This window comes from Chelonoidis abingdonii, chromosome 3, assembly GCF_003597395.2.
Source record: "Chelonoidis abingdonii isolate Lonesome George chromosome 3, CheloAbing_2.0, whole genome shotgun sequence".
NCBI lineage: Eukaryota > Metazoa > Chordata > Testudines > Testudinidae > Chelonoidis > Chelonoidis abingdonii.
In genome coordinates, this window is record NC_133771.1 from 1,978,214 (window position 1) to 1,988,203 (window position 9,990).

The 9,990-nt window shown below is 57.8% G+C and overlaps 1 protein-coding gene across 3 annotated transcripts in view; it reads right to left on the reverse strand.

Moving 5' to 3' along the window:
* DNMT3A (DNA methyltransferase 3 alpha) overlaps positions 1–9,990 on the reverse strand; it is a 312,305-nt gene that overhangs the window by 40,070 nt on the left and 262,245 nt on the right. For all 3 annotated transcript variants that reach the window (XM_075063542.1, XM_075063543.1, XM_075063544.1), the window contains 6 exons: positions 8,796–8,908; positions 8,125–8,308; positions 6,411–6,495; positions 5,398–5,543; positions 3,885–3,975; positions 3,635–3,783 (listed from right to left, as the gene is read on the reverse strand). In XM_075063542.1, the coding sequence (XP_074919643.1) occupies positions 3,635–3,783; positions 3,885–3,975; positions 5,398–5,543; positions 6,411–6,495; positions 8,125–8,308; positions 8,796–8,908 (768 nt within the window). The remainder of the gene's footprint in view (positions 1–3,634; positions 3,784–3,884; positions 3,976–5,397; positions 5,544–6,410; positions 6,496–8,124; positions 8,309–8,795; positions 8,909–9,990) is intronic.

Here is a 9,990-nt window from a genome sequence, read left to right on the forward strand (position 1 = left end):
TGGAGATGGATGGCAGGAGAGAGATCACTTGATCATTGCCTGTTAGCTTCACTCCCTCTGGGGCACCTGGCATTGGCCACTGTCGGTAGACAGATACTGGGCTAGATGGACCTTTGGTCTGACCCGGTATGGCCATTCTTATGTTCTTATGGCATCCATACGCACCAGACTCGACAGGCCCCTTTCTGGGGCTGGAGTCAACAGCGACTGAGAGTGGCCTGGCATGGGTCTCTCTCTCTGTGGCTCTCCTCAGGGGTGATCGTCCCCAGTCTGACTTTTTTTTCTTTGGCACCAGTGATTGGGAGCGGTGCCAACTGGCCAGGGTTGACTTCTTGGTGGCCGGAGCAGTTTGTCGGTGCCATATAGTTGGTGCCGGGGATCCCAGACCCTCCTGAGACTCTCTAAATGAGGCTGGGGCACTCCTGATGGACGAGGGGCTCGATGCCTGGTTGGGCTCCAAAGAAGGGCGAAGTGCCACCTCCATTAGGAGAAATTTGAGTCCAGTGTCTCTTTCATTCTTAGTCTTGGGCCTTAAAGTTCTTACAGGTCCGGTATTATCCGCAACATGGCCCCTCCCAGGCAGTTCAGGCAGTTGCTGGGCCGTTTGAAGCCCTGGTGCCCCAGTGGTAAGCTCCACAGGGTGGGAGCTTACAAGTACCCATATCTAACCAATTATTTGCTAACTGCAAATAATTGAATGCTTTACACTCTGTCTACAATCTATTTCCAGGAAAGCACTAAGGAGTATCACTTGCAGGGCACGAGAACAAAGCCATTCCAGGGACCGTCATGGATGAGAAGAGGGACCTGAGGAAGCGGTGGATTGGCAGGTCCCTATATACCATGCCAGGAAGGCGCCACCAGAGTCGACCTGACGGATATCACTAGGGGAAAAACTTCTGGCAACGGTGCCCGTGACATGCACACAACTATATTGGAACGGACACGAGCAAACACTCAAAAACATTGCATCCTAGCCCCCAACACAGCTCCAGGACTGTGCTGCAACACTGTATAGAAGATCCGAACACAGCTCTACAACTGTGCTACCACACTGCACCACACACCCCAACAAAGATACACAATTACTGCAACACTGCATCATGTATCCAAACAGAGCTCCATGACAGTGCTGTAAAATTGCATCCCAGCCCCTGAAAACCGCTTCAAGAGAATGATGTAACACTGTATCCTCCCAGCAGTTCCATGACACTGAAGTAACACAGCTCTACAACAGTACCGCAACACTGCATCACAGCAGAACATAGCTCCATAACAGTGCTGTAACCCTGCACTGCAACCCCCAGCACAGGTAACACAGCCCCTAACAGAGCTTTATGACAGTGCTGTAACACTGCATTCTAATGCCACTGCACTGCCTTGTAAGAACCTAAATGTGATGCAAAGCAGTGGTGTGACAGCTCTGCAACACAACTCTGCTGCAAGGACACAAACTGCTCTTTAAACATGCAAGGATCTAAGAACCTGCCTGTCTGAGGAGCAAATAACCCACAAGAGCTTTTGCTGGGAGGGGGAGTCTGTGAATCAGGAGTGCCAGGTTCTCAGTCAGGGCTGACAGCAGATAGCGAATTAGGCAGGAGCTGGCTATGCAGTCAGACAGCGGATCTGGCCAACGGAATCCAGAGCTGCACTCACAGAGGCATCACGAGCTCCAGACACTGTATTCAGTTCCGCGCAGCACATTACCAGCCAGCCAGTGACCACCTGGAGAGAGCTCAGAGAAGAACCAGAGAACTGGGCCAAGAGCTGGCGCGGGGCTGAGCGTAAGGGCTAAACCTGTCTGCCTTGGACCCGCTGACTAAAAGCAGGGCAGGACGTTAAGCCGAGGGGGAAGGGTGGAACTAGGGGTCATGGGATGAAACTGAGAAAGGAGGAAGCCCGCCTGAGTCAGCGTGTGTGTGTGGGGAGCTCGCTGCCCACTCCTCCCTCTCCCAGAGCGGCTCCTATTCAGAGCCCAGTGCCCTCTGGTGGTTACACCGGGTCATTGCACGCACTGCGTTCAGCAGCCCTGCTCTGGGACAGGGGCAAGACACTGGAGAGAGGTTCTGCACTGACTGCCCACGGCCTGCAGGGCCAGGGCTCAGATGCCACCATGCCCATTGCCCCCAGCTCTCTGGTGCATACAGTGCCAGGAATCCCAGCCCCACTGCTCGGGGTCAGCCACCCAACGCTCGCAGCAGTGGAGCAGATGAAAAGCTGGTTGAGGTTCCCGTCCTGCAGCTGCCCTGGCCCGCTTCTCCTCTAAACCAAACCCCGGGGCAGAGCTGACCCAGCCAGTGCCAGACACATGGGGGTGCTCTGCCAGCTGGCTCTGCGCTGCCAGACACGCTGGGCAGAGAAGACAGAGCCCAGTGATGGCCTGGGGGTGCCACAGTGGTAGTGGGGGGTTAGCTGGATGCGAAGGGAAGGGGACAGGGCGGAGGGGAAGGCAGCAGGGGAGACAGGTATGGATGGAGTGAAACTGAGGCAAGGAGGCGGGTTGGAGGGCAGAGAAGTCCAGAAAGCTCTCGGAATGGCCAGAGGGCCACAGGTCCCTGCTTTGGCAACTTCTCTTCCCTCCAGCATCCTCCGGCTTCTAGTGCTCCTACAGTGGGAGGGGGGTGGCTCCCCTGCAACTCTGGGGCCAAGGGTAGCCATGACTGGGCCCGCTTTCTATCCAGTCAACCCCCACAAGGGGCACAGGTGGGGATACAGTTGCCCCCTCCTTCCTTGCCCCACCAGTGACTCCTGAAAGTTTTGACAAACCACTACAATGTACAGGCAAGCCCAGGTGTTCACAAGTCCCCAGGCCAGATAGGACCATTGGGCTCAGCATCTATGACACCGCCGTACAGCACGGGTCAGAGGACGTCCCCAACACAGTCGCTTACAGAACTACAGCAGAGAGTTCAGAAAAACATCCCGACTGAGTGATAATCACCACTGCTGGAGAATCCCTCATGGTCCTGAGAAATTGTTCCAGTGCTTAGTTACCCTCACTGTCAAAAACGTAACCTTACTGCCAGTCTGGATCTGTCTGGCTTCAGCTGCCAGCCCCTGGCTCCTGTTAGCCCTTCCTCTGCCAGCCTGATGGGCCCGTTCCCAAACACTGGTCCTCATGTAGGTACCCGGGACCCAGGCACCCCTGAACCTGTTCCGGTGAGTTCAATGTCTCCATGCGGCAGCTTTTCTAACCCTTTCATCATTCTCATGGCTCTTCTTGGACCTCTCGCCAATGTCGCCACAGTCCCGGGATCTGTGGGCACCAGAACTGGACATGGGAGTCAAGCAGAGGTCGCACCAGAGCCAAACAGAGGCGACATATCCTCCTGGCTCATCTACCCTCCCTTGCCCATTGTGGTTCTTTGCCACCCATCTCGGTGGCGGGTGTCACGTTTCAGCAGGCCCCACCCAGTTAACCACTCCAGGGCACGCGGGCACATGGCTGGCCCAGGCTCTTTGCCCCTCATGCCAGGGTTCAGTCACCCACATGGGCACTGAGGACTTGTTGGACAAGTACCAGCCTATGGAAGCCCCCCCAGACCCAAAGCCAGACCCTGCTGGCAGCTCAGGACTCTCTGGCGACTCTCACGTGCACTGGGGAGAGCCAGCAGGTTTCCACGGCAGTGCTCACCTCTAGGAAGCGTGAAATGTCCCGCTTGTCGCTCACCCCCATGGCCACCACGTTCTCGAAGAGCCAGAAGAAGGGCCGGTCGTCACCCTCCTTGGGCCGCGCTTCGTGGAGAAGGCGGTAGAACTCGAAGAAGAGCCGTCCAGTGCCCTCTGGGCAGCAGGAAGAGAGAAGAGACGGGTGAGCTGCTGACAGCCCACCTCAGCCTAGATGGGACTGCAGGAGAGAAGGCGTGGCCAGCTCGGACACCTACCGTAAAGACCCTTCCTGGCAGGGTTGACGATGGAAAGGTCATTACATGGGCTCCCTCCAATCACCAGGTCAAAAGGGCCCCATTCCTGTATCTGCAACACAGAGACACGCCAGTGAGAGGTTATGGGGGGCAAAGGAGGCGAGTCTCCCTTGGTATGCAGTGATGGGGAAACCGACGCTGGAATATGGACTCGAGTTTTGGGGCCACATTTTACAAAGATGTTGAAAAACTGCAGAGGGGACAGAAAAGAGCCACAAAAATGATTCCACGGCTGGAGAAAACACCCCACAGTGCGTGATTTAGAGCCCAAGGGAGCTTGAGAGGTAACCTGATCCCAGAGTCTAAGGACTGTCCCAGGGAGATGATAGCAGGTACCAGAGGGCTCTTTCTTCTAGCAGAGACAGGCAGAACAAGAACCAATGGCTGGAAGCTGACGCCAGACAAATTCAATGAGAAACCGCTCACCTTTTGTTAATGGTGCAGGTGACTAATCATTGCGGGAAACTCCCAAGGGAAGTGGTGGATTCTCCACCACTTGGTGAATTCAGACACAGCCTGGCTGCCTTTCTGGGAGATGCGTTAGCTCAGTACAGGGGTAACTGGGTGAAACTGAACGGCTGGTGACACACAGGAGGCCAGACTACATCATCGAATGGTCCTGTGATGGGGTGTGCATACCCCCCACTAGGCGAGAAAGGGTTAATCACACACTATGGGTGGAGGAAGTCCCGCCCCTTAGACCCTGTTCTGCACGCTCCAACGGCTGTGCTAGCATAAAGGAGAGCGCCCAGCTTGCCATATAGGCTGACTGCAAGCGCCACGGAGGATGCTTGGTGGAGGCTCCAGCCCAGGAGCCGTTACAGCCCTTGCCTGTGGGAGCTGGAGATCCCGAGACCCAGCCGACTGGTGGGTGTCAGAGTCCCCTGCGCCAAGGAGCCCGGAGACCCCGACGCATATGGACTGCAGCTTCAGGAAGCTTGGCAGGAAACGGTCTAGGGAGGTGGAGTGAGTGGTATCTCCCACCTGTGTAAGGTCAGAGTGTTGAGGCTGGATTTCCTGCTGACCCAGTGGTGGACCACTCCACCACTGTTAGGGCCTGGGCTGGGACCTGGTGGAGTTGAGTGGACCTGGGTCCCCCTACCCCAGCTGCCACCCCCACTTCAGTGGCAGACTCCGGATTTGGTGATTAGGCCGTGATGCCTGGAACCTCAGGGCCGCTCTAATGACTGGCTACTAGGCCACACTGCCCTGCGCTCAAGGACAGCCACTTTGACTCTGGCCATTGAGCAGCACTGTCTTGAGTCCCAGGACAGTCTGACAGACTGCAACTGCGGTGTCACCACGCCCATGATCCACCCAAAGGGGGTGGGGTGGGCATACATCGCCACATGTCCCTTCAGACCTTAAACTCTGTGAATCTAGAAATGGTTCAGCCTGCTGCCCCCCCGTGAGACACAGCCGCTGTGCCGGGGTAGGGAGGTGAGCAGGACAGGCAGATGGCAGCCTCACGTACATGTTTCTGGGTGACATTCCGGACGTCACCGACATACATGATCTTGCCCTGGTGTCTCACCATCCCCACAGTGATAGAGTCTTCGCAAACCTCAGAAGCGATGTAGCGGTCGACCTGAATGCCCAGGTCCTTCAGCACCAGCAGACCTGCCAGGATACAGAGCAGGGGTCAGCTCCGGAATGCACGACGGCCCTGGGGACAGCACCCCAGGGAGCACTCACCATTGGCAACATCATCCCAAACCAAACCAGACACACCAGGAAACCCCTCAGTGCTAAGCAGCGACGCAGGACCACTGGCCCCTCTGACACAAAACAGAGGAACGCAAGCAGCTGCTTATTGAAGCTACCTGCTGCAGTCAGGACACTCGTAGCATCCCTATGGGGAACTACAGAGGCCACGGATTCAGGGGACTCCCGCCGAGTTTGCTCCTTACTCCCAAGGGTGCGGAGAGCCCAAATCTAATTACACAGCCCCCCGCTGGTGACCTGGGCTCACCTCTCTTTGAAATATGGCAGACAGGACAATGGGCCACCTCCAAATAACCAGGCCAAAGGTGTCCCGAGTTAGGAGCACCCAAAATCAGGGACTTAGTTTGAAACTGTTGGACACAGTTGATGCAAGATGTTCTACGATCTCGGGGGCTGCGGGGCCCAGCAGAGCTGCGACAGACAGATGGAGCAATATCCTGCACTCGGCCAAACACCCGCCCTGCACACTAGGTTCAGAACCTAGGATTGCACTATGCTACTGAGAACCTACCAACTGGGTCATGCACTGCCCTGATGCTAAACCAGAGCGTATCTGCTCCCCCGTGCCCTCTGCATGCTGTGAAGGGAGCTGGGCCGTGCTGGTGGGTCACGGCTGCTGAGGGGCTGTAGTAGGGTGTGGTAAGCATGGAGGCGGCCAGCAGAACCCTAGTGGCAATTCCGTCAAAGAGAGAGAGCACTCGGATGGGCTTCCTCTTCTCAGCTGGGACCCTAGTGCCGCTCAGCTACCTCTTGTTAGCCCACCTGTGGCAATTCCGTCGAAGAGAGAGAGCACTCGGATGGGCTTCCTCTTCTCAGCTGGGACCGGTGGATAAACCTTTGGTGGATCCTTAAAACACACACACAGCGCAGCATGAGAGACGGGGGCACAAGGAATACTCCCCTAGACAGTCTCCTCCGACATGAACTGGGATCCCAACTCCCAGATGGGTCCCATCCCAGCTCTTATGGGGGGAGCTAACCGTGGCTGGAGCTCCATGTGACGCGGGGACCTCCCCAATGCGCTTCCCTAGGAGCAGAGAAGCTAGGGGCTGGGCTTGCTGAGTGGGGAACTGACCACTGGCTGTACACACGGGGTAAAAGGGTTCAAGCCGCATAAACCTTCCCACATGCGGCCTGCGAGTGCCATCAAGCACACTCGACCTAAGGGAGGGCGCAAAACTGGACTGTCCTGGTGTAACTCACACCAAGGAATGGGAGAGATGCTGGGGCATCCCTGGGGACGTTGGTGGGTTCGAACTTCCCCAGGTCACTGGCTGAAGTGATCTCACTCAGTTCAGTTCTGAACGGGGGAGAGATGTGATGAACTGAGAACGTTCTTAATGTTTTCTCTGAATACTGTGTTGGTGCCTCAGTGTCCCCTAGGCAGTTCTTAAGTATCTGGCAGAGCAAAGGGCCAGTGCACCTAAATGCCTGGCACCCTGTCTCCTAGCAACTGATGGCCTGGGCCCCTCACCTGCATCGTGCCAACTGAAGGTGTTGGAGACAAAGAGGTCAGGTGACCTCCTGGCCCGGGAAAGGGGCTGAGCAGAGAGGAGGGGTTGGAGGGGGGTTTTAGTCTGGAGCTGGCTGGGGACGGGGAGTGAAGTGCAGACGTGGGGATCTGGCTCACTGTCCCCCAGAATGGACCCGGCCAAGGGGTCCAGTTCTCTGTACCCACAAGCTCTGTTTTAGACCCTGTTCCTGTCATCGAATAAACCTCTGTGTTACTGGCTGGTTGAGAGTCACGTCTGACTGCAAAGTGGGGGTGCAGGACCCTCTGGCTTCCCCAGGACCCCGCTGGGGCAGACTCGCTGGGGGAAGCGCACGGAGGGGCAGAGAATGCTGAATGCTCCCAGGAGAGGCCCAGGAGGTGAAGCCGTGTGAGCTTCTTGCCCTGCAGACAGTCTGCTCCAAGGGAGAGGAGGCTCCCCAGAGTCCTCACTGGCTTGGTGGGGAGCAGTGCCAGAGCGTCGCCCGGGGACTCCGTGACACACACACATCGGGGGGAAGCCCAGGGAGGGGGCAGTGCTCGCTAGGCTAAAGGACAATGCCAGCACACGTGGGGTTGCTCTGGCTGGAGAGGAGGTTTCTAACCAGGAGAGGAGGGAGGCTCCAGAGCAGCCTTCCAGCAGGAGGAGTGGAGGGCAAAGACCCTTGCTGAAGGACTCTGGAGAGCTCAGGAAGCGACAGATGTGAGGTGCTGCCTGTGATGGCAGGGCCTGGACTCAAGGACCCAGGAGGTCCCCATCAATCCTGCATTCCTGGGATGATCTGGGACCCAAGCATACAAAGGCCGGCAGCCCAGCGACAGCACAGGCAGCCCTGCTGGATGCGTTCAGCCCCGGCCCCTGGGAACCAAGCTGCAGCAGGCGCAGGGCTGGGAGGCTCTGCTGCCCAAGAAGCGAGGCACTGCTGTGACTCTGGAGCTGCCATGCCGAGCCCCCGGGGGAACCAGGCAGCGCTGCCACATACTCACAAATTCTTGGTCATGGTTATTGGCGAAGAACATCTGGAGGCGTGACGGCCAGTCATCTCTTCGCCTCAGCAGCCCGTAGATGCCCTTGTGGCCGCACATGTAGCAGTTCCAGGGGTCCTCTTTGATAGCTGCCTGGGCTGCACCTGGTCCCACCAGCAGGTCCACGCACTCCACACAGAAGCACCTGAGAGCCAGGGGGAAGGGAAGACACTTCAGCCCATTTACTCACTGCCCTTGTTCCAGGGAGGTGTGTGTGTGTGGGGGGCACTCCTCACCTCCATGGCCTGCAGAGGCACAGGTCACTAGTGGGGGCCAAGTGCGACCCCTCCCCGCTCCCTCCCTTGCGGTCCCCTAACTGCAGGGGGCAGGACCGTGCTGAGCTGGGAAGGCAAACCACAGTCCCAGTCTGAGCCCACTGGGGCTCAGGGCCCATGCCAGTGGGCACACAGCCAGAGGGCTGGGAGGGAGTCCGGCATCACCATCCCACATGTCCCCAAGGCCTCTCCGGTCCCCTCATTCCTGACTGGCCAGGGTGCGGGGGCCCTGGAGAACCAGCTGCAGGTCTCAACCCCTCCTTCCCAGGGCAGTGGCTAGCTGATGTTCCTGCCCAAGCCCAGATGGAAGCGCAGAGCCGGTGCAGCTGGCCGAGCGCCCCAGGGTCCCAAACCCACCTGCAGCAGTTGTTGTTTCCACACATGAGCACCTCACGGCCGCCGCAGCAGATTGTACAATATGACTGATATCCATCGTCGTCATATTGGTACGCGCACTCCAGGAAGCAGTTCTGGGGGCAGTGAGAGGGGCGTGAACACTGCGTCCCCTCCACCCCGGGGGACAGCCCACAGCACAGACGCAGGGATCTGCACCTGGCCATGGGGTCGCTGCCCAGAGTACTTCACCCTCGGGCTGCCCTGCTGGGCTACGGAGCAGAACCCCTGCAGCTGACTGCGCTGGGCTTCTGCGGCCTGGGCTGGCCTGCTGCGGGAAGCCTGCTTCGAAGGTAAATTCTATGAGCAGAGGGATAAAAGGATCTGGAAATGCTTCAAGGCAGCAAAGGGATGGAACTCCAGGAGAAGAGAGGGTTACTCACCTGTAACTGGAGGTTCTTCGAGACGGGTGGTCCCTACCTGCATTCACTGAGGGGTTACGCATGCGTCATGCGCCTGGAGCCGGAGCATTTGGAAGCAGGCGTGTCTGTTGGTGCATGCGCCCTTGCGTCACCTCATGGTTTTGTCTGAAGTGATAACGGGCGGGGCGGAGTGACCACGCCCTCTGTTCCCCCACCAGATCTGCAGCAGAGGGGCTGGTGGGCGAGCAGTGGAATCCCGAGGGGAGGGAGGAATGGAGGACAGCCGTGCAGAGTCCCGCACCAAGGTGCAGCCAACTCCACGTATGTCTGGAAGCGACACATTGGGGAGAGTGCTGCAGTCGATGTGTGGGCTCTCACTCAAGTCCCGTCAATGGAGAGCAGAGTGTAATACTCCCCAAAAACTGCTTGGCAATCCTGCCTGCTCCTTAAGCCTCGCAGCTATTGCAATAAACGGTCGAGGGCAGCAGTTCTCAAAGATTAGCAACACTAGGACCCTCAGTTTGATTTAAAAATTTTTGGGGACCCCCTGCCCTGCCCCTTCACTGAGGCCCCGCCCCCACTCGCTCCATTCCCCTTCCCTCTATTGTTTGCTCTCCCCCACCCTCACCCACTTTCACCAGGCTGGGGCATGGGTTGGGATGCAGGTCAGGGCTCAGGGCTGGGGCAGGGGGTTGGGTGTACAGGGTGCGGAGTGTGGGCTCTGGGAAGCAGTTTGGGTGCACGAGGGGACTCTGGGCTGGGGAAGGGAGCTGGGGTGCAGGTGGGGGCTCAGGGCT